This window comes from Ostrea edulis, chromosome 2 (genome assembly GCF_947568905.1).
Source record: "Ostrea edulis chromosome 2, xbOstEdul1.1, whole genome shotgun sequence".
Classification (NCBI taxonomy): domain Eukaryota; kingdom Metazoa; phylum Mollusca; class Bivalvia; order Ostreida; family Ostreidae; genus Ostrea; species Ostrea edulis.
Window position 1 is genome coordinate 6039985 of NC_079165.1, and position 24985 is coordinate 6064969.

Here is a 24985-nt window from a genome sequence, read left to right on the forward strand (position 1 = left end):
TATCAAATTATTTCGTGCAAGGAAGCGACGATTAAGAATTCGGAATAATTCTAATTAAAACTAAAGCTTACATGTATTTGCTTACAAAATTCAGTGTTCAAGAATTAACCTGTAAATCTCAATTTTATTACAGAGTAATTAAGTTACTAATATACTAACAAAAATATTCTGAAAGGCGAAAATTGAACAATTGTCTCCCTTTTTACAAAGTACAGACATCAAGAAATAACAGTTACGTGTATTATTGACCAAAATATTAATTTCCTTTTAGGTAAAAGAAGTTAAAATCATATTTGTTGGATAAAAATCACAAAGCTTGATCAGCTACCAATTGAAGACTCATAAAGAAAAGGAAAAAAATAGAACATCCATTTTAGGTCACCTGGTGACCTAGTGCTTTTGATCTGCGTCCGTCGTCATCCGTTAACAATTGAACATTTTAACGACTTGATAACTAACATCCCAATTCTTTTCAAATTTGGTATGAAACACCTTTGGAACAATACAAGGGGGCATGTATTTTAGGGATTCTTGCACCCCGGGACTCTAGCGAGGGAACAAAAACTGCCATAAATTAACAATTTTTCAAAATTCATTTTCCGAAAACCGCAAATCTGTAAATAAATCTAAATGCATACTCATGTAAAGTAGGAAAGCCTCTACCACATTTGTAAATTTCATGTTTTCCGAGGTAGAGGTTCTGACTCCAGGGTGTTGCCAAACTTGACATATAGTATTTATGAGTAAAACATTTGAATAATTTCTTTAATTCTATTGATATTAAATTAAAACTAAGTGAATAATTAGAAGGAGCAGATAGCCCTTTACCAAACTTGTAAATTTCACGATCCCAGTCATAGTGATGTTAAATGTCTTTATCATTTGATAGAATTCTTCTTTAATTTTCCTGATGAAGGTAACGATGACGAACAGTGATCAGTCTCATAACTCCTATAAGGAATGCGAAATAGAGAGTTGGACAAACACGAAAACCTGGACATACAAGAGGTGGGATCAGATGCCTATATTATATAAATGCACAAATTAAAGGGATGATCCAAAATTGTGTATTTCGCAACCCAAGGGATCTAACTCTAGGGTGGGTCCAAAATAGTCATATAGTTTTGATATAACGTATATAATATTAAGAAAAATCTTTCATCAGGATGGGCACTTTCGGGGGCATTGGTGTTTTAAGAACACGTCTTGTTTTATACTGCTGCTGAATAATATAATATATCTTAGATGCATAAAAAGAAAATCATAGATATCGCAAGTGATACAGTTCACTAATTTTTTAGATGGCCGATAAGGTTTGTGAACCTCTTGTTTAAAATTTGCAAGTACATGCATCTGTTCAAAGAAAATGAATTATGCACGGCATGAGGTTAGGGGAACGTGTTATATGGGTGTTCTAAAGAGAATGTTCTTCTACCGAGACAGACAAATACACCCCACGAAGTGATCCTAAAGCGTCCGTCATGTTCTGCAGGCGACGCCAAAAAGCAAAATCTGCAGAGATTATGGACAATGTGATGCTGTGACTGCTTGTATTTCATTGAGAAGGAGCAGTCTGGCATTTGGCAGTGATGGATAATCGGCTAGGTCAGATATAAAAAGCTACATGGATCTTAGTAATGTGCAACTAGTCACTGTGTTAAACAAGTTTCCAATCCCTAGAAAGTAGTCAATGTGATATAAAGCAAGTTTCCGACCTCTTGTAACAAGTCAGAGTTATATATCAAGTTTTCAATCTTATATAACTAGTCAGTGTGTAATACAACACGTTTCCAACCCCTGTAACAAGTCAGTGTATTACACAACAAGTTTCCAATCCCTGTAACAAGTCAGTGTATTAGGTACACAACAAGTTTCCAACCCCTGTAACAAGTCAGTGTATTACACAACAAGTTTCCAACCCCTGTAACAAGTCAGTGTATTACACAACAAGTTTCCAATCCCTGAAACAAGTCAGTGTATTACACAACAAGTTTCTAACCTATGTAACAAATCAATGTGTTACACAACAAGTTTCCAACCCCTGTAACAAGTCAATGTATTAAACAACAAGTTTCCAGTTCCTGTAACAAGTCAATGTGTTAAACAACAAGTTTCCAGTTCCTGTAACAAGTCAATGTGTTAAACAACAAGTTTCCAGTTCCTGTAATAAGTCAATGCGTTAAACAACAAGTTTCCAGTTCCTGTAACAAGTCAATGTGTTAAACAACAAGTTTCCCACCCCTGTAACAAGTCAATGTGTTAATACATGATGGTTTCAATCCTCTGAAACTACTCAGTGTGTTGTACAATGTATTATTCATTAAATTATTGGTAATCGTTTCGTGAACAGACTAATGGCGTAGCGTGAAATTAGTGAAAATCATTTGATGCCTAACGTTCCAAGATATACAACGTATTTCTAGATGCTTTGAATAAAGTAATTCTACTAGAAACTATACACAAAAATGGAGGGCATGTCCTTGTTTTCCACATAAATGATTATATATGTTTATTGAAGTTAAATCATAATATTGACTGAAAATTTGAAAATGATGGGCATGTTTACATTATCTGAAAAGGTTCGTCATGATTATCTAGCATGCACTGTTGTGAGATTTAAAGCGAGTTCTCTCTTATAGCACGTAGAGAAAACTGTTCTTTGGCACGAGTCTTCTTGACTAAATGCAACACTAGATGGTATAGTTGCATTCTTTGAGCTGCTACTTAGTATAGCACAAGGAGATAGAAATTTGACTAGAAGAACTAGTAGTTTGACAATAGTGTTGAATTTCTGCACTTAGTGAATGATACGCTATCAAATGATGTATCAAAAATTACAAGTCCTACCAAATCCCCCTACTATATTATAAATTGACATGGTTTTCCCGATATGTATCATTATAACTAAGCACCCAGCATGTTTAGATCTGCAAGGTGTTCAGAAGTAGGTGTATTTTGAGAGAACTACAACGCAATTAACGTGCGAATGCTGCTGATATTGTTGGGATAATGAACAAAGCAACACATTTGAAATGTAGGAGATGAATCATGCAAATTCTTGTAAAAAGTGTTTTCTTGTTTTCAGACATCCTACCAATATTCGTTATAGAATATTTTTTCCTAACATGAAAGGTGGAGATAGCGAATAGTGATCAATCTCATAACTCCAAATCTGACATTAATTCCACTTTTGGTAATCGTACTTATACTTTAACTGCCCTTACAAAAGATGAAATTCTTCAAAACCATGCTTCAGTTTTATACACATTTGATATCCCAGTCAATGGGTCGGATAAATATGAGTTACCGTACCTATACTAGATTCCTAAACTTCATAAAAACCCTTACAAAGTTACATTGCTGGATTCATTAAGTGCTCTACCAAGCCTCTATCATTCCTCCTCGCGAAAATATTAACAGCTGTGAAGGAGAAACTTCAAACGTACTGTGCCACTACATATGCCAGAAGTGGTGTAAATCAAACGTGGATTCTGAAAAACTCTAAAGAACTTTTAGTAAACTTGAAATCGCAACGCTTTTCTCAACAGTGTGCCAAGAACGGCCTAACGATCGGTATTAAACACGCCAGACAACATTTGACCCAATGATAGGTTGTATTGGCAAACTAGATCATTGAAACGACTATAGAACTTGAGATATGCTGACTTTAAACGAGACTGTTGGAATCCCTGTAACATCAACTTGTTTGTCTGTATCCTGCCTCGATTTCAACAATGATCATATGCAGAATAAGCTCTTGCGCATCGAATCAGTTGAGAGATATAAACACTATATTCAGGTGAAAATGGAATATTACTATTATTATTATGTTTATTCAGGCAAAGCATCAGATAAATTACAAATCATAATCAAATACATTGTAAAATACATTAATAATGTGAATTAGGGATCACAAATGAATTGTTGGCACATTGCTATCATATCTACGCAATAACACACCAGATATCACAGCTAAACATGTAGCTACTAACAACATCATTATCAAAATGCATGCTTATCACAGTACCAGGTCTTATCACAGGCAATATGAATCATATACTTTACTAGGATAACCCATGAAAGCAATTTATAAAACTTGCTTATTTCCAATAGGGTCCTAAGATGTTATAAGTTGATTATAGATTATATATGATTAAGAAATAAGATTGAACATTAGATGATTTTCCTAGCCCAAATTAAGTAAAATTATTACATTGTTTGATTTTATATTGATACAAAATATTTTTAAAAATGTATCATTATACACTTTACCATGAAAATTCTACATAAATACCACATAAATCATCCCGTTTGTCATAAAGTTGACTTGTGAATGTGTAGTTAATATTCATTTTGAATAAAATTTCTAAGTACGAAGCAGATGTCGAGGAGTCGGTGATGTCTTTTATCTCGAGTTCACTGGGATACATAGAATCGACATATGAATGAAAATGATTATTACTAATCGATAAAACGTCATTGATATATCTAAATGTCGAGTTGAAGGCCACAACAAGAGATTTTTACTTCTCATGTATTAATTTATTTTAGAAAAATAAACGCTACTTCATAAGAATATAAAAACAGGTCAGTTAACAAAGGAGCACAATCCCTGCCCGTGGTAATTCTAACAGACTGTTGGAAGACCTGATATATTTCCTGAGCTACTCATAAGAGTCTTTTAAATCTTATCTCATAGGATTATGATAAGCTTTTGTAGGAGTGAAAATCCAACCATTCTCCTACAGGATCTTTGTCTTTGGAGACTGATATCTATTATTCTGCAAGGATGTGTGAGCCCAATCTTGGACTATGAAAGACTGTTAAAACCCCCACCATATGCACTTTGATGAAAAGGTGAAGATAACGAACAGTGATCAATCTTATAATTCCCATAAAGAATACAAACTTAAGAGGAAGGGTTTTAACAGTCTCGTCTAATGTCAGCATTTCGCAAATTCTATGATCGTTATACCGATCTACTTTGCCAATTCAACCTACCATTGGGTCAAATTCTTTCTGACGTATTTCATACCGATTGTTAGACCGTTCTTGGCACACTGATTTTGACAACGGATAACGTCATTTACTTGATCAAGATACAGGGCTCACGGCGGGTGTGACCGGTCGACAGGGGATGCTTACTCCTCCTAGGCACCTGATCCCACCTCTGGTTTGTCCAGTGGTCCGTGTTTGCCCAAGTATCTATTTTGTATTGCTTATAGGAGTTATGAGGTTGATCACTGTTCGTTATCTTCACATTTCATTCATATGCCCGCTTTGAGGTTAAAATTAAATGTTTGAAATAATTAAATACTCGTTTTATTACTGAAATATATGATATAGAGCAATTTTCATTGAATGCAAAATGACAGCTAATGCCCCTTGAAACAGTTCTCTTGTTTTGCATTAGATAGCATAGGTGAATCCAGGAATTTGTATTTTAAAAAAAAAGGGGGGGGGTCCTAGCACTTGATCTTTTACGTACTTTTCACAACTTCCACGCTACCCCATTTATCCCATTGCTGGTGCACATAACATCTAAGGGAGATCGTGTGACAGCCTTTATATACATGAAAATACTTAGATACTACTTGTTTCCAAAGTCCTAGTCATTCTAATCTCCATACGCAGACCTTATTTTTCGCAATGGAAAAAAGAGAGAGAAAAAAGAAGCTGATTTAAAGGTTACTCCCAACAGGCCGGGAGTCCGGGGTAAATGGTACAAAATCCTGCATTCTGAGCATTTCCTGGCGCTTCTTTTTCACTTTCTAATTGTCCACTTCTTAAACAAAACTTTTATGTTACATACACTTTTTAAGAATTCTTAAGTGATACTTGTATGTGACGAATATACCATAAATATATTATATCAGTAGTCTTATTTATCCTAGAATTAAATGATATACGGGTGTTGATAAATTAGAGTGATGTAAGTATCCACTTTTCATATGATTTTGACTCTAAGACTCGTTAAAATTTAATAACTCTTAAAAACATTTTGGTCCGCAAAAAAGGGGGAGGGTTCCGGGCTCCCTGGACCCTCTCTGGATTCGCCCTTGGATAGCAGGGGCGGATCCAGGAATTGCGGTTACGGGGAGCACCACTTTATGAAGCAGGGAGTCTGGGGGCCGACTTGAGGCCCCCAGTGGTTCCAGGGCGAAGTCCTGGTGTGGGCTCAGGGGACGAAGCTCCTGGATTTTACAGATTTTATAGAGCTTGAAATATGTCTCCTATTTAGTCATTTGTACTATTTTTATAATTTTTTATAAGGTGAAATTAATATAATGACGCAAATTTTAAGGGTTTTTGGAAAAAATTAAAACAGTACGACATTTAACTCTGGACACGACAAAAGTCCGGAGTTTCGCCAACCCTTTTATTAAGGATACAAATAAACCCTTTACAAAAAAAGATGGGATTTTATGTCCACAAGACATGCACCAACATTTACACTTGTAACTATTGTAATAAGTTCTCCCAATAAAGTAATTCAAGAAATCGAAAGATTTTGTCATTTATTTCTCCGGGAGTGGAAGAAATTATTACTTCTTTTATCGTTTAGTACATTTTTTTTAAACAAGATACCACGATTTACCTTAAATTTGAAAATTTTAGGTTGGCGCGCGGCGGGTGCCGCCCCCCTTTAAATCCGCCATTGGATAGTTCATTGAATATTTAGAGAAGAAAAAACTGAACTGCGGAATGCCAAAAGCTTTCTCATACGGGTTTTTATATCGAAATTGTTGGACGTAAGTAAAAGTAACAAAGGATAATGCATGAGAGTGTACACGCCAGCATACTTTATAATCATGCAAACGCGCTTCATCAAGTACACCGGCCGGAAGCATCCTAGTTCGTCTGGCGTATGCAGCATAATTGCAGCTTACTAAGCATTGTACACCGAAATTTTAACTTAAATGTTCAAACTAATTTTTATTTGAAATAACAATCCCTTGAAAATCTGGAGTAAGAACATGGTGCAATAGCACAGACCATTGGAAATGGGATACATAATATAGAATGACTAGCATCAACCAAAGAAAGATAACTCTTATTCTGAACTGCGTATTCGTGTTTACATGGGCAATATTTAAGAATAGTAAACTTCTTTTTTAATTATATTTGTTTGTTTTTACGTCCTCTTCGAGCACATCTCACTTTTACATGTAGATAAGTCGCCAGCTGTAGGTGAAGTGCCAAACAGCCTGACCTAAGCATGGTACATGTGAGTTTATCGTACCTCGACTTACCGCGAATTGAGACTTCCGTTTTTAAGGTTATATACGTTATATAATTATACGAGCGACTCATGATTTTTACTTAATGCTGGATGCTTGGCAAAGGAACGGTTATCTACGGGCTACGATGTTCAACGTCTTTTTGACGCGGGGTCGGGAATCAAATCCGGGTTATTCCAAACTTTTACCACTAAGCCTCGTTTTAGGACAATTGTTATCAATTAATCTAAGGTGAGAACCTCGTAAGTTGTAAGAACTTGTGTTCAAACCTGCTGTATATTATATATAATAAAATATGTTCAAACCAACATTCTAATAAATTAGAAAACTTAGATAATTTCATAGTTCGGTGCACATTTCAGGTGCGTTGAATTTAGAATTGATTAATTATATCTTCTGTATGAATGTATACTTGGTAGCGGTAGATTTGCTTGGCATGCGTATGATATATCCCTGTTCATTGAATATATAGTCTATGACGATGTTATAGATTTAGGGTGGTGGACTTTAGTATATTACGCACGGAGTTACTTAGATATCGTACTTAGTTTAACAATGTTCTATATGCATGATATGCTATAGATGTTCATGGTTGGATTTTTATGTATAATTAAAGTAGTTCAGGTTGTAATCCTGATCATAGAGTCGGAGATCCAGACTTTGCCATTATAATCTGGTAGTATTATAGACTAGTCGTAGTGTTCGAGAACGACTACACCTGTAGCACCTAACACCGGACACCTAGTTACACCGGACACCTAGTAGCACCGGGCACCGATCAACACCGGATACCCATCAGTGTTTTATTACTAAGACATTTTAGCCGAGCAATTGAACTGTGATTATACTTGTGTTTTTGATACTATCAATAAATTAATTATTGCATTACTATTATACATTGATATAGATAGGTACCTTCGAACCCTATTATTGTAACGAGCCTCATAGGTACCGGGTAAATACCTTCTTGGTGTCATACCATCGATTATATAATATACATCCAACAGTCGTTACAACAAGACCCTGCTCAAAATTAAAAAAAAAAAAGAATTCCTGGGTCTAGATAAGCAAGAGAATTCTAGTAATAGAACTGTAAACCGATACATAGCTAAAATGTAAGAAGGGGGGGGGGGGGGCACGGTCTCCAGTACATTTCAGGTGCGTTGAATTTAGAATTGATTAATTATATCTTCTGTATGAATGAAGGGGGGGGGGGGGGGTACGGTCTCGCTACCCTTGTTTAATACACGCTCTCTGATTAGTCAATAGCATAGGTCAAGAAAGTTCATAAATGTGTAATGAATATGCAATGTCACTAGATGGCGTACTAGCAAACCTGTCTGACTTTGTCTATTTAGTCAAAGGTTTATATGAAGCGGAGCAGAATAAAAGCCCTTGACTCGGGAAGAAGACCATTAGGTTACTGCCACCGGATTTTATTTTTTGCAAGATTAATTCTTTATGAAAAGTATAAATATTTTTTATGATGGATTAGCATACACATAGTTGAGGAGGACAAAATTGAGATTGTGTTGAAGCAAAAATATCATAACTTCGCGTTTTCTTGAATATTTGCTAAGTTAGGAAAACCTGTTTTATTGTCTCAATTTTTAAAGAATTTGATAACTGACAGAAATACAAGCAAGTGTTATTCCAAACTGAGTGTATTATGATACTTTAGATGTTAGTTGACCTGTTCAATGAATCAAGTTTTTAAGGAAAAAAAACCTGGCAAGTCAAACGGTACAGTATTTAATCCTTTCCATTTATTTTGTAATGTAACAAACATGAAAGGTGAACAAAACGAACAGTGATCAATCTCATAACTCCTACATGTATAAGCGATACTAAATAGAGAGTTGGGCAGACACGGACCCCTGGATATACCAGAGGTGGGATCAAGTGCCTAGGAGGAGTAAACATCCCCTGTCGACCGGTCACACCCTCCGTGAGTTCTGTTACAGGCCCACTCAATACTGTTCTCAACAGGTATATATATATATAGATAGATATAACAATTCCCGGCCTGGATCTACAGATCCGGACGGGCGTAACCAGGGCGGGCGCAACGCGGTAGGGATATACACAAATGGGCAATACCTCAGTAATACAATCAAGGAAATGCATAAAGAGGGTAAAATAGACTATTAATAAAACCTATAATTAAGTGAACATTATGTAAAACCACCACAATACATTGAATAATATGATTACGTAAATCATTGGATGTATCGGTGGTTTACACATGCAGAATATAGATAACGTGTGGGATATATAAGCATAGGCAGACAGGCTTTCTTTTCTTGTGGATAGATTCATGCAAGATGATAAGGACCTGTCTTTGCCTTGTTGGAATTATAGCTGTGTCCGCTCATCCAGAATATAGGAATCTAATTCCTAATGGATATGCAGTGCACAACCCCTGTGGTTCATTTTTCTGGGAGCCTGTGGGCCATTATGACCCTAGTCATCACACGATAGACAAAAACCCATTTGGCAGGGTAAATATGATTTATGTAATTACAGATGAATACTGTAGATTCCTTATTTTACGCGAGTACTTAATATGGCGAAATGGACCCTATACATGTACGTCAAATCGCGTGAACATGAATTCGCGTGTAGAATGTTAATCAAGAGCTCTTACATGTATTTTAACAACAGAAAAATCAAAGCGAGTATTTTCATTTCACGAGTGATGCCCTTTGCGAAATTACTCGATAATAATTTCCTCGCGTAAATTTAGGAATCTACAATAACCATAATGAGATACGTATCAATAAAATTAAATATGCTTCTGCTGATTTATAGGAGTTGTTCACCCTTTGTAAGTTATTGTTGACCTCTAAAAGTAATCCCACAAAACTATCTGTGTATTTTCATAATTTTCAACATTTCATTTCCCCCAACTTCGCACTTCAATTTTAATGAAGTTCTCGATGTTCAAGAAAGTAAAACGATTGTGGCTGAATATTACGTAAATCTAATGTACTGCTCATCAGAATGATTCAGAAATACTTGTGTTCTGTGTCTGAACACAGCATAGTTAATGAACACAGCATAGTGATGAACACAGCATAGTGAAGAACACAGCATAGTGATGAACACAGCATAGTGATGAACACAGCATAGTGAAGAACACAGCATAGTGATGAACACAGCGTAGGGATGAACATAGTGTAGTGATGAACACAGCATAGTGATGAACACAGCATAGTGAAGAACACAGCATAGTGATGAACACAGCACAGTGAAGAACACAGCACAGTGAAGAACACAGCACAGTGAAGAACACAGCATAGTGATGAACACAGCATAGTGATGAACACAGCATAGTGAAGAACACAGCATAGTGATGAACACAGCGTAGGGATGAACATAGTGTAGTGATGAACACAGCATAGTGATGAACACAGCATAGTGAAGAACACAGCATAGTGATGAACACAGCACAGTGAAGAACACAGCACAGTGAAGAACACAGCACAGTGAAGAACACAGCATAGTGATGAACACAGCATAGTGAAGAACACAGCATAGTGATGAACACAGCATAGTGATGAACACAGCACAGTGAAGAACACAGCACAGTGATGAACACAGCATAGTGATGAACACAGCATAGTGATGAACACAGCACAGTGATGAACACAGCATAGTGATGAACACAGCATAGTGATGAACATAGTGTAGTGATGAACACAGCATAGTGATGAACACAGCATAGTGAAGAACACAGCATAGTGATGAACACAGCACAGTGAAGAACACAGCATAGTGATGAACACAGCATAGTGATGAACACAGCACAGTGAAGAACACAGCATAGTGAAGAACACAGCACAGTGATGAACACAGCACAGTGAAGAACACAGCATAGTGAAGAACACAGCACAGTGAAGAACACAGCACAGTGATGAACACAGCATAGTGAAGAACACAGCATAGTGAATAACACAGCACAGTGAAGAACACAGCATAGTGAATAACACAGCATAGTGATGAACAGAGAGAATAGTGATGAACAGAGTGCTTTATACTTAATTTTTTATATTGTTATTCCGTTGCAGGCCTTTTCCGCTGCTGGGCATACGTGGACTGCTGCTCTTTGTCAAGCCGATTCAGATGGCGATGGTAAAAGCAATGGTGAAGAGCTAGGCGATCCTAATTGTACGTGGACTGTGGGTGGAACACCTGACGGCAAATCTACAGGTCAACCAGGTAACCACCAGTCTGTAGGCAAATGTACAGGTCAACCAGGTAACCACTAGTCTGTAAGCAAATCGACAGGTCAACCAGGTAACTACCAGTCCGTAGGCAAATGTACAGGTCAACCAGGTAACCACCAGTCTGTAGGCAAATCTACAGGTAACCACCAGTCTGTAGTCAAATGTACAGGTCAACCAGGTAACCACTATTCTGTAGTCAAATCTACAGGTAACCACCAGTCTGTAGGTAAATCTACAGGTCAACCAGGTAACTACCAGTCTGTAGGTAAATCTACAGGTAACCAACAGTCTGTAGTCAAATCGACAGGTCAACCAGGTAACCACTATTCTGTAGTCAAATCTACAGGTAACCACCAGTCTGTAGGTAAATCTACAGGTCAACCAGGTAACCACCAGTCTGTAGGTAAATCTACAGGTCAACCAGGTAACCACTAGTCTGTAGGCAATTCGACAGGTCAACCAGGTAACCACCAGTCTGTAGGTAAATCGACAGGTCAACCAGGTAACCACTAGTCTGTAGGCAAATCGACAGGTCAACCAGGTAACCACCAGTCTGTAGGCAAATCTACAGGTCAACCAGGTAACCACCAGTCTGTAGGCAAATCTACAGGTCAACCAGGTAACCACCAGTCTGTAGGCAAATCGACAGGTCAACCAGGTAACCACCAGTCTGTAGGCAAATCTACAGGTCAACCAGGTAACCACCAGTTTGTAGGCAAATCTACAGGTCAACCAGGTAACCACCAGTCTGTAGGCAAATCTACAGGTAACCACCAGTCTGTAGTCAAATGTACAGGTCAACCAGGTAACCACCAGTCTGTAGACCCTACAAACTTTAAAGCTGTTAACATTTAACATGGATTTCATTTACCCTACTTAAAATCCCCCAATCACCATTATTTATTGTCACAGTTTCTAAGTCCCCAAATAAGTCACGCAATCTACTAATAGCTTAACTCTTTACATCAACCGAAAAGTTGATTTTTAATGACTGCATTGTTGAATTCAGTAATTAGAACAAATCATTGTTGAATACAGTTATTGAGAGATCAAATCCTTGTGGAATTCAGTTATTAAGAGATCAAATCATTGTGGAATTCAGTAGTTAAGAGATCTAATCCTTGTGGAATTCAGTAATTAAGAGATCAAATCCTTGTGGAATTCAGTAATTAAGAAAACCAATCATTGTGGCATTCAATTATCAAGAGATCAAATCATTGTGGAATTCAGTTATTAAAAGATCAAATCCTTGTGGAATTCAGTAATTAGGAAAACCAATCATTGTGGAATTCAGTAATTAGGAAAACCAATCATTGTGGAATTCAGTAATTAGAATAAATCATTGTGGAATTCAGTAATTAAGAGAACAAATAATGGTCGCGGCGTTTTTCTATTTCAGGTATCTGTGAGCCTGTTGGTTCTGGTGCCTGTGCCTCAGTCGGTTTCTATTGTGGTTGTCATGGACATAGTTGTCTTGGTTAAATACATTAATAAAGTGGTGTGTAGATCATGTCAAAAAAAAAAAAAAAAAAAAAGAGCTTAGTATCTTTAGTAATATTTGTGAAATAGATATCATGTTAGTGCACATGAGAAATTACCAGCAGATTTTAAGTACAAGCATGCATCGTCATATCAGAAACCTCGATCTGTTTGATCGTTTGACCTCTGTAAAAGTGTCCTAGCAGATAACAGATATAGAACGATATATGCTGAAAAGAATGAAAGTAAGGAAAGGTAGATGGAAATACGAGGCGGATTAATAAATCTAAATCTGCGGCGTACAACAAAATTAGAGAAAACACCATGTATGATATAGTATGTATGTGTGTTTAATCAGAAAAACATGTTATTTCTGTTTACAACATGTGATTAACAAAATACAAAGATGTGACAACAGCAGATGGTGGTGGATGGACAGTTTTTAAATCAACCAAAAACTTAACAAATACACGAAGATATTTAACTATTTCTAAGAAATCAATTACCATTTCTCTTAAACGCATTTGTCAAAATTTTTCCTACATTTTGCAATTCTTTCACATTATTGGTACTTAGTAATTGTATAAGTTTGAAAGTTGAGGGTCTGAACCAGTAATATTTTAAAATAAATTCGTTTCTCAAATCTGAATATAAAAGACACTTCAATACAAAATGGTATTCATCTTCTCATTCATTACAGGGCGTGCATACTCGTTCAGATTGTGGTATATTCCAGTGCCTACCCTTTTCAATTTTCAAAGAGTGTGCAGATAGTCTTAGCCTGCTGATATTTTTTCTTTGTTCTATAGAAAGTTTCTTTGCTAGATAAAGCTGAAGTGTAAAATTGTCAGTCAGAATTTATAGATATGGCATTTAGAAGATCCACTTATAATTTCCCTTATTTCTTGTAAAAAAAAAATCTTAACCTAGTGTTAAATTCTTCCAAAAACATTGTTTCATTCAAAACATTCTGTGTTTCCCATACATAGGAAAATATATTTCTTTCCAATAAATTCTTAACATTTACATCTGCATACATTAATAAATGCATGTACAAGTTCAAGGGACCTTAATTTAAATCATCACAGTTGTTTTCTAAAAGAGAGGATTCAAAGTCATTTTCATATAAAGAGTACCTTAATGGTGAGAGGGCCTCGTCTTGAATGAGACTTGCATCTACATCGAAAAGTTCAGTACTATTTCCCTCATTCCTGACATAAGCTTTAAAGTCTGTATACAAACTTCTAACAACCCTCAGAAGTTTACCTCCTATACCTTGTTTAGCTATTTTCTTCCATAAAGAGTAGCGATTCTCACAGTCGAAAGCTTTTGAGTAGTCTATAAAATAAAACAACAATACATGTTTTTTCTTCCTTGCTAAAGTTTCTGAAATTATCCCATGCAAAGCAAATACTGCATCTCTGGTACCACTCCTTGGTTTTTAAATCCACATTGTGCATCTGTTATGACATTATATTCTAAACTAAACTTCATTAAACTGTCATTATTCAATGAAGTACATGTATGCAATTTAGCAACATGACTAATTAATTAAATCCCTCTATAATTATTTACATCATTATTACTCCCCCTTTTTAAAAATTGAAATGATAATTGACTTTCTCCATTCAATAGGAAATTCTCCGGAGTATATAATCTTGTTAAATACTGTTAATATTGGTACCATTTCTGATGAAAACGTTTTGAAAAATTCATTTAGCATGTTATCTAAACCGGAACTTTTATCTGCTTTAAGCTTTCTTACACCATTCAGTACTTCTTCCTCTGTAAAGTCACAATCTAGATCTGGATATAAATCATTTTTATTCAAGCTATCAGTTTCTTCCTCGTGTAATGAGTTTTCGGAATTCGCGTTACTAATCAGCATGGTTTTGAAATGATAGTAAAATTCATCTGCAGAGCTCGAGATATTTGAATATTCGAGTATGTGTTGTTTTAGTTTTTTTCCCCTCTAAATATTCGATGAAAAAGTTTTGGATTATATTTCGCCATGTATGATTATATATATTTCCTTCGACTTCGTCTTTGTTGTTTTTCTTTTGTAGGTTGCCTTACATTCCATTATAATTTACATATCTACTTTAGTTCTCTACCTGTTTAATGTGCGTATGTATTCATTTCTAAGGATCTACGTCTCCACAGGGTGTCCTCCTCTTTTGTTCTGTAATTAACATTCAATGAATTTTCAACTACATATGTAGCACCTTGCGTTCACATTTTTCAGTGACGTCATTTAAAATTCCTGCTAGTTAGATTATTAATATCATTTTGAAAAGTGGAATAAGCATGACCCTTTCCCTGCTCGTTGGTATTTCCGGTATATTACGTGTTTTGCTGTCTCAGAATCAATTAGTGGGGTGAACGGTAACTTTGATTTCAGTGTTCAAGACACCGATTTTGAATTTCTACGCAAGTTAGAAGTTTCGGGAAAGACTGATCTAAGTCGATAAAATGCCACATTGATAAGACACCGTGTGGTTGCAGGCCTAGATTTCTCAAAACAAAAACCTTGACTTACTATATAGTAATTTTTAAGTCCTGGATTTTGAATGTTCAAATAAGATAGAAATCTAAGCCTGATCAGGAAAATTTAACTTTTCAGATATTACGCTATTTTCAATCGGAACATCACTCGGACTATTCCGGAGAATAAATGTTTATTCTCCGGAATAGGCCGAGTGATGCTCGGATTGATGCTATTTTATACGTGTAATGTCGTAGAAATTCAAGTTAAAACGCAGAAATCCGATTGGTGCTATTTTAAACGCGTAATGTCGTAAAATTTAAATTAAACCGCAGAAACATTGAACAAAACAGATGTACATGTAGCTATATATGTAACTATAGGTAATTTGTCTTGTATATTGATTTATTCATCTATCTATTTATATCAACACTGAATCGTTGAATTTGAACCTGTTTGTAGCATGTATAGGTTTGATTGACTGTTTAATACCTGAAAGATCCTCACACGTGTAAGGAAGATCATGCCTTCTCGTGTGACGTAACATCAGGAAGTAGTGCCAGGGAACGGTGATCGTGACAATGTCGGGGCCGAATTCTTCATGTCCCCCAGTATACAGATAACCTTGACTATTCCTATAGAAAGGATTGAGGACCATAGAACGATATGCGAATTGTTCATCTGTTCAACCTGACTGAAAATGTAATCATGGCCGATGTATGTGATACCATGTCCCAAATCAAACTCACAATGATTAGTGGACAAATGATTATCCACTAATTATATGTCTGTATCGTGATTAAACACCACACCAATTAAAACACCCTATGATTAAAACCATACGTATATAAATTACGAGAAGGTAGAGTAATTAATTAATTCACCAAAATTAACGGTGTGGTTCCTATTCGTACGTTTAGGGATTTTACATGTCGTAAGAAGACAGAAGCTGAGACTTCCCGAGTGGAGATTTAAAAATATTTTCTTGTCGGAATCATTTCTGATGAAGATAATAATGAAATTATGAATTACTGTAAATACAACTTCGTTAACTAGTATGAGAAATATTTCTGCCAATTGCATGTTTCATGCAGATCTGTGGAAAATCGGAGAAAATACAGATAAAAGATTATTTGGAAGTATGCACATTGTAAATAGAGCAAGGACAGTTGTTTAGTGATGTGTTATTGACTTTGTGGTATGTATTGATGTGACAAGTAACTGTTGTTACATTGAAGTTTTATGAAACCCACCATAAGTACCAAGAACGCTGCAGGCACATATTAATGTTTTTCGGAGGCTACTGACCAACCTTTTTAATTGACAATGAACATTAACTGTTATTTTCATGCATGCAAATGAAGATATATTGCGAGAATGGCTACTCCACTATTTTTGATAGTACTGTGTAGTAGTGAATGAAAAGATATTAATGCATATAAGCTTGAAATTGTATAAATTGAAGCCCTGGAGCAAAGAATGACCCCCCCCCTCCCAGCCTGAGGGGAAAAAATTGAGACAGCAATAATGAACACTATAACACCCCCCCCCACCCCCCACTAATTAAGGTTCTGAAGATCTTTATCATGACTATTATATTTTTATCATTGCCTGTCAGGAAATTTAAACAAGCCATGTGCAACTTCCAACTTCTCCGGCGAACGCTCTCCCCAGCATCCCTAATTTTACGGATCTGTGCCAATATGGAAAAATTCACAGGCATCTGAAGTATGGACACCACTACCCCCTCTCCCCTTTCTGATTTTTTGGGCGGCGATTATTTCTCCGAAATGTGTGGATTCCCCGTCTATTCCATCCTAATTTCGATTTATGTAATCGTGAACATGCTTTTTGTAAGCCTTATACTGTTTATAATAAGTATATTGTATTATACCAGTCCAGTAGAAGGCCAATCTCTAAAGCTTGTGAAAAGCGTGAAACGACTACATCATTCGAAATTGGGATGAGAGAGACAAGGAATCCACACATTTTGGAGGAATTGTCACCGCAAAAAAAAAGAAGTCAGAATGGGGGGGGGGGGGGGGGGTGGTGTGTGTGTGTTATAGTTGTATAGGCCTATATATCAGGTGTCTGTGGAAAAAATATGGGGGAGGGTGAAGTCCCCTTTATTTGTTGTAGCATTTCCCCCTAATTTTAGTAACTAAATTATATAAAATAAGATCAATTGTGGTTAATGGTCACCATTAAAATCATCCTTTTGCCTGTCATTTTTAATTCATCTCTGACGCTCTATCTTTCTATAAATAACTCTAAAGCATTCCAAACGTAATTTTAGAAGAGCGTGCTAGCCAGTCAAAATCGTCCACATATTCTGCGCGGTATCAGTACATAGCACTTCGTGGTATAAAACGGAAAATCGAGCTGTAGACCCATGTTTTGTTGCAGTTTTCGGCGATAAGAGGCAATGAATGCAGTCATGTCATACATGATTTTTAAGTTGAATGATTGTACAATACAACGGTAGTAAATACATTTGCATCGCATATTCCCTGGAAGCTCAACAGGCCGACATTTTCAGGGGGTGCCAATCTGTGTCATTTGAAGCTAGGTACCCTGTGTTGTTATTAGTATACAGAGGTCGTAAGTGTTTTACAGAAACAAGTGCCTGTAGCCTGGACGACGGTCTGTTCAGCCAATGCAGACGACACCAAAAACAAACTAAGACAAGCCTCTTTACTGGAGGTCAACCTCTTCGTGGCAGGCCAGACTTCTGATGGCCTTCCAAATTCACTCTCTAACTGTAAGAACAGGCGAGGAATTGTTTACCATGAATACTTTATTAGTGCACTTACTCTCGTTCTCTCTATGTGGCTGTTCCTTCTATCAGAATGACAAACGACTGCGGAGTCTCGGTATTTATACACAAATGAGATCACGTGATGTAAACAGTGACTAATTGAGAACTCCACATGGTCGTACCTCAAATATCCGGAATCATTACAACATCAGCAGCTTTTGAAAAACAAAAATTTTGACTTTCCAAGAAATGCTTGATGATTTTGACTCTTAAGTTTTGTATACTAGATCAGCGCCATTTAACGGGGAAATCTATATCTATAAAAAGCGTCCAGTAGTTTGTGGGAAGTATACACAAACGTCTGAATGATCGGGACTACCTTTTCGGGGGGGGGGGGGGGGGGGGGGGGGGGGGGGGGGGGGGCAAGGGCAATAATTGGATCCCGAGCTTTAAAGCATTAGGGTCGTGGAGATCGAGAAATAAGGTAGGTTGGAAATCGGAACCACGCAATTATCTATTACACCTTAATGGTATATGAAAAACCTTGTAAACTCAGGTGACCTACCGCTATCGGTTGTCGTCTGTCGTCGTGCGTCGTCCGTCGTGAGTTAATAATTGAACATTTTTAACTTCTTCTTGATAACTACCACTTCAATTCTTTTCAAATATGGTATGAAGCATCTTTGGGACAAGGGGGACATAAATTGGGCGGGGCAAAATCTGCCCAAAATTGACCAATTTTCAAAAAATATTCTTCTCAAGAACCGCACATGTGTAAGAAAAACTAAATGCATGGTGATGGAGAGCCGGAAGGCCTCTACCAAAATTGTAAATTTCATGATCCCCGGGTTAGGGGTTCTGACCTCAGGGCGGGGCCAAACTTGGTATATAGTGTTTATGTGTAAAACACTTAAATAACATCTTTAGTGCTGTTGATACTATATTGAAACTAAATAAATATTTAGAAAGAGCAGGTAGTCCGATCTTTACGAAAATTGTAAATTTGATGATCACAGGGGTAAGGGTTTTGGAATCAAGGTTGTGCCAAAATGTTCAGTTATTAAATGTGTGAACAATAGACATTTTTAACTTCTTCTTGCTAACTATCATTCCAATTCTTATCATATTTGGTATGAAGCATCTTTGGAACAAGGGGGACATAAATTGTAAATTCCAGGATTCCTGCACCCCTGGAGCCTTAGGGTGGGACAAAAACTGCCCAAAATTGACAAATTTTCAAAAATCTTCTTCTCCGGAACCGCACATATGTAAGAAAAACTAAATGCATGGTGATGGAGAGCCGGAAGGCCTCTACCAAAATTGTAAATTTCATGATTCCCGGGGTAAGGGTTCTGACCCCAGGGCGGGGCCAACTTTGGTATATAGTGTTTATGTGTAAAACACTTATATAACATCTTCTTTAGTGCTATTAATATTATATTGAAACTAAATGAATAAAGCAGGTAGTCTTTTACCAAAATTGTAAATTTTATGATCCCCATAGCAAGGGTTCTGACCCCAGGGTAGGGCCAAACTTAGTATATAGTATTTATGTGTAAGTTTGCTGATACTGTATAAAATCTAAATGCATACTTAGGAATAGCAGAAAAGGATGTACAAAAAATGGTAAATTTCAATCAAAACCCAGGGTTATGACTTTAGGATGAGTCCAAATTTGTTTTAACGTTAATACACCTATTATTTAAAGCCTTTCATCAGTGTATGCACTTTTGAAGGCAGTGAAGTTTTAAGAACATATCTTGGTTTATACTGTTGCTGAACATTAGAATTTAGCTTAGATATTCAGAACAGGAATTTTTTTTCTAGATTTCATAGCCTATGGAAGTAGTGATACTTTTTCACTAGTATTCAGGTGACCAATAAGGCCTTCATTGATGTTTTCCGCCATACTCAACAATTTTTCAGTTATCTGGTGGCGCCAAGTTTTTATTGGTGGAAGAGAGAACCCAGATACAATATACCTTGGAAGAGACCACCGACCTTTCCGAAAGTAAAATGGGAAACTTTCTCACTTACCGGCGCGAGCGGGATTCCAACCTGCGCCGACCAGAGGTGAGAGGCCGTGTGATTTTGAGCGCGATGCTCTAACCAGATATCTTATAAAAATCATTTTTGAGATATCTTATAAAGATATAAGATATCTAAAAAAAAAATCAGAAATACTTTATAAAACATATAAGATATCTAATATATTTTATCAGATATCTTATAAAATATATGAGGTATCTGATAAACTTTCTTTTATAAACATATACCTTATAAAAGTTATAAAATATCTCTATGAGATATCTTAAATCAAAAAGTTTAACGTTAATAATGCATCTTATAAAGTTTATGAGATATTTTATATACTATATAAGATATCTCATATATTAAATGAGATATCTTATAAAGAAAAAACATATTAAGATATTTTATATCTGTAAAACCGGCATGCATGCCATAAGGATGGTATGTAAGAGAATTGTGTTGTGACTCGTGTGTTTGCAAAATAAATTTATATCAAATTCCATCCAGAAATGCCCAGGATTTTTGTTTGTTGGCTTTGTATATCGTACTTGACTTGTGTCACAAATGTGTGCATGTATATGTACAAATATACGTGCGTGTGTAATGCAAAACAAACTTTATTACACATGAATGCACACACATAGCACACACATATATATACACACACATGCACGTATACTCACATACATGCACACATACACGCGCACACACACTCACATCGTCACTCAAATACACAGACACGCACGAACGAACACACACACATGAACGCACACCATTTTAGCAAAACAAAAGCAAAGTTGGGGTTTGGGATAGGGGGCTTGGGTGGCGACCATTCGTGCTCGGATATGGCCTAAAATTGACGACCATTCGTGTCCGCCCTCACGGCACATTCGATCGCCGGGTGACGAAACGTGCGACATGTTTGGTCGCTGGCGACGAAACGTGCGGCACGAATGGTCGTCGGCGACCAAACGTGCCGCACGTATCGTCGCCGGGCGACCGAACGTGCCAAGGCGACCAAGCGTGCCGTAACAGTGCCTAGGACGAGTAAGTATCCCCTGTTGACCGGTAACACCCGCCGTGAGCCCTATATCCTGATCAGGTAAACGGAGTTATCCGTAGTCAAAATCAGTGCGATAAGAAAGGCCTACCAATCGGTATGAAACACGTCAGACAGCATTTGACCCAATGATAGGTTGTATTGGCAAACTACATGTAGATCGTTATAACGACCATAGAATTTGCAAAATTCCTACTTTAAACGAGACTATTGAAACCCTTGCACCATCAACTTGTTTGTCAGTAGCCTGCCTCAATTTAAAACTGACCATACGCAGAACAAGCTCTTGCGTATCGAATCAGTTGAGATACATGTATATACCCCCCCCATGCAGGTGATAATGAAATATTGCTACATAAATATGGGACGTTCACGATGGAGAAGCTGAAATCCCCCCGTTTGTCTTAAAGTTGAGTTGTTACTTTGCCGTAAATATCTATTTCCAATAAAATATCTAAGTATGAAATAGAAGGTGGTGTCTTTTATTTCGAGTTCACAGGGATATATCGAATCTACACATGAATGAAAATGATAATTGTTAACAAAGAATACGTCGTCGATGTACCTATCTAAATGTTGAATGAAAGGCCACAGGAAGAGATTTTTTCTTCTCATGTAGAAGTTTTAAAAAAATAAATTCTGCTTAATAAGATTATAAAAAAGGCCAGTTAACAAAGGAACACAATTCGTGCCCATGGGAATTCCAACAGACTGTTGGAAGACCTGGTCACCAAAGACCACGAAGATAGTGTCAATGAGGAACTCAACATATTTTGTATTTCAACTTCAGAGTAATTGTGCGTATAATTTCGTTATATTTACCTTTCTCTCACGTTATTTCCTAATGGACAATTAAGATTTCCTACATTGTATACGTTGTCGTTGTACCCATAAGAAAATCCAGTGCCCCGAGTCTTGACCCAGTTATTGTTTACGAAAAGGGGTACTTAAAGTTGGGTTGTTGGTACATGTTTGATTATAAATTTCTAGAATTATGACTCATGTATAAACTTGCTCAAGTCTGTGTGTTTAATTATCAGTGCTCTCTTTAATACTTTTTAATTATACCAAACATAGATCTATGTTTGTTGACATTTACGGATGATAGAGAGCAGATATTTAGATTTCTGAAACACAGTAAAATTTGGACAAAATGATAGGTAAAAACAACAACAACATAGAAACTTGAGCAAGTTTAACTCATAGACAATATGGAATAATCTGGGTAAGTGAAATGTTTAAAAAGGTTGGTTACCAGCATTATTGATATGAAACCTGTGTCCCGATATTCATTTATTTAGCGACCCCTTATTTAGTGTCCCTGACATAAATAAATCACAATGGTAATCAATTGAGTAGACAACGGTAGAAGATTTACAGGTCAAATTTTCTAACGTTTTGGTACAGAAACTATAAAATGTGTCAAATTTTGGAACTAAAATATGGAAAGTCGGATTTGTTTTAACTTTATCACCTACCTGTGAACTTTGAATATGTAATATGTTCAAAGAAAAAATTAATATGAGAAATAGTGATCAATCTCAAAACTTCTATTAGATAATAGAATCAAGACTAAGGCATTCACGGACCTTTGGAAACACCAAAGGTGGGAACAGGTACCTATGAATAAACATTCCCTCTTGACCAGTCACACCCGCCATTAGCCTTGTATCTTAATCAGGTAAACAAAATAATGGCACACTGATTTTGACTACGAATAACTCCGTTTACCTTATCAGGATATAGGGCTCACGGCGAATGTGACCGGTCGACAGGGGATGCTTACTCCTCCTAGGCACCTGATCCCACCTCTTGGTGTGTCCAGGGGTCCGTGTTTGCCCAACTACATGTATCTATTTTGTATTGCTTATAGGAGTTATGAGATGGATCACTGTTCGTTATCTTCAACTTTCATAGTTCAAATCGATGTTTAAAGAACGGCTTAACAATACGCCGGTTTCGAGATACGTCCGAGTTATTTCCCTTTGGAGAACTTTCGTACATAACAAGGCACGAAAAAATTTGCTTGCATGCGGGAGTGGGACAAATTCATCACTGCATAAGTGAATGTGCTCAGTAAGTTTCTCATACGCAGTTTCATCGCCCAAATTCGACTGATACACTAACTAAGTAAATCATTAGTATTCGGGGACTTAATAAAATACATCGATATTATATCACGTTTTTCCGTTGCTCGACGTATTATATCCAGGATATTACTTGCAAATATGAAAAATCCATGATTCTATAAGATTTATTGTATTGTTTAACGTCCGCTTGAGAATTCCCCCCCCCCCCACATATTCTAGAATTTTTCATATCAAAATTATGATAGAATGCAAATATAACAAGATGTACTGTGAGAAATGCTCACTAAGAATACCCCCCACTTACTCCAATCTCCCAAAGGGTGTTGTTAATAAGTATAAATTACCTCTTTCCTGAGTGTAAAAATATGGTATGCATTTGTAGAAGAAAATGGAAGATATAGTTCGAACACAAATCCATGGCATAAACCTATAATTTTGACCTTGAGATCAAAGGTCAAGGTCATAAAGAGGTCATAAATGTACATGACACATAGTCTCATGGTGATACACCCATGTTTTATGGTATGACTATGTCAAAACCCTATAATCAATTTTGACATTGAGGTCAAAGTTCAAGGTCATATAGAGGTCATGAAGGTACTCGACACATCGTCTCATGGTGATACACTCATGTGTCAAATATGATATGCCTATGTCAAAGAACAAAGAAGTCATGACCCTGACACGAATCCATTGTAAAAACCTTTAATTTTGACCTTGAGGTCAAGGTCATATAGAGGTCATGAAGGTACATGACACATCGTCTCATGGTGATACACTCATGTGTTAAATATGGTATGCCTATGTCAAAGAACAAAGAAGTTATGGCCCGGACACGAATCCATTGTAAAAAAACCTTTAATTTTGACCTTGAGGTCAAGGGTCAAGGTCATATAGAGGTTATGAAGGTACTTGACACATCGTCTTATGGTGATCTACCTGTGTGCCAAATATGGTATGCCTAAGTCAAAGAACAAAGAAGGTATGGCCCGGACACGAATCTGCACAGACAGACAGACGGGCGGACAGACAGACAGAGTGATTCCTATATACCCCCGCCCAGAACTTCGTTCGGGGGGTATAAATATGTTTAGTAGCAAGTTTATATGATAATGTGTGAAAATGTGCGGCATTGTTGTATGACATCCCTGTGTCACAATTTTACGCGATAGTAGTATAGTTACCGACAGGGTTCGAGGACGACACTGTGTTGTTTGACCCGAGAACGGATCTGTTGGCTGAAGCTGTAGGCTGAGGGCAACATATCAATTCGAGGGTCAAACAAAATAGCTGTTGTCCGAGGACTCACTCAATTTTACATGTTGTTTTTACTAGATGCACATGATTTGTCGACTTCGAACTTTTAACAACACAGTGTAATTGCATATGTTTATCAACGTATCCACTAGTTTAAAACATATCAATATCCGAATCGATAATCAATAATTACATTTTCTGTGTTTCTGCTTAGTTTTTCATCTAATAAATTCTGTATTTCATCATCAGTTGAATGACTGAACCTCGCCATCAGCAGACCAAGAATCACGTGACCTGCGTAGCCAATGGAAATACAATGTAGAACTGATTATTGCCCGGTCAACATTGCGTGAAC

General features: G+C 36.8%; 1 protein-coding gene across 1 annotated transcript; it reads left to right on the forward strand.

Moving 5' to 3' along the window:
- The first annotated feature begins 9488 nt into the window (after positions 1-9488).
- On the forward strand, positions 9489-13796 carry LOC125680411 (temptin-like). Its single transcript, XM_056157459.1, has 3 exons — positions 9489-9742; positions 11312-11462; positions 12870-13796. Exons 1-3 carry the CDS (start codon positions 9566-9568, stop codon positions 12950-12952), a joined length of 411 nt encoding a protein of 136 aa, XP_056013434.1. The 5' UTR covers positions 9489-9565; the 3' UTR covers positions 12953-13796.
- The last annotated feature ends 11189 nt before the right edge of the window (positions 13797-24985 follow it).

Bases quoted from the DNA above. Each gene is read 5' to 3' on its own strand.
- LOC125680411 (XM_056157459.1), top strand. From the start codon at position 9,566: ATGATAAGGACCTGTCTTTGCCTTGTTGGAATTATAGCTGTGTCCGCT. The intron at 9,743-11,311 runs GTAAATATGATT...ATTCCGTTGCAG, and splicing joins ACAAAAACCCATTTGGCAGG to GCCTTTTCCGCTGCTGGGCA. The intron at 11,463-12,869 runs GTAACCACCAGT...TTTCTATTTCAG, and splicing joins CAAATCTACAGGTCAACCAG to GTATCTGTGAGCCTGTTGGT.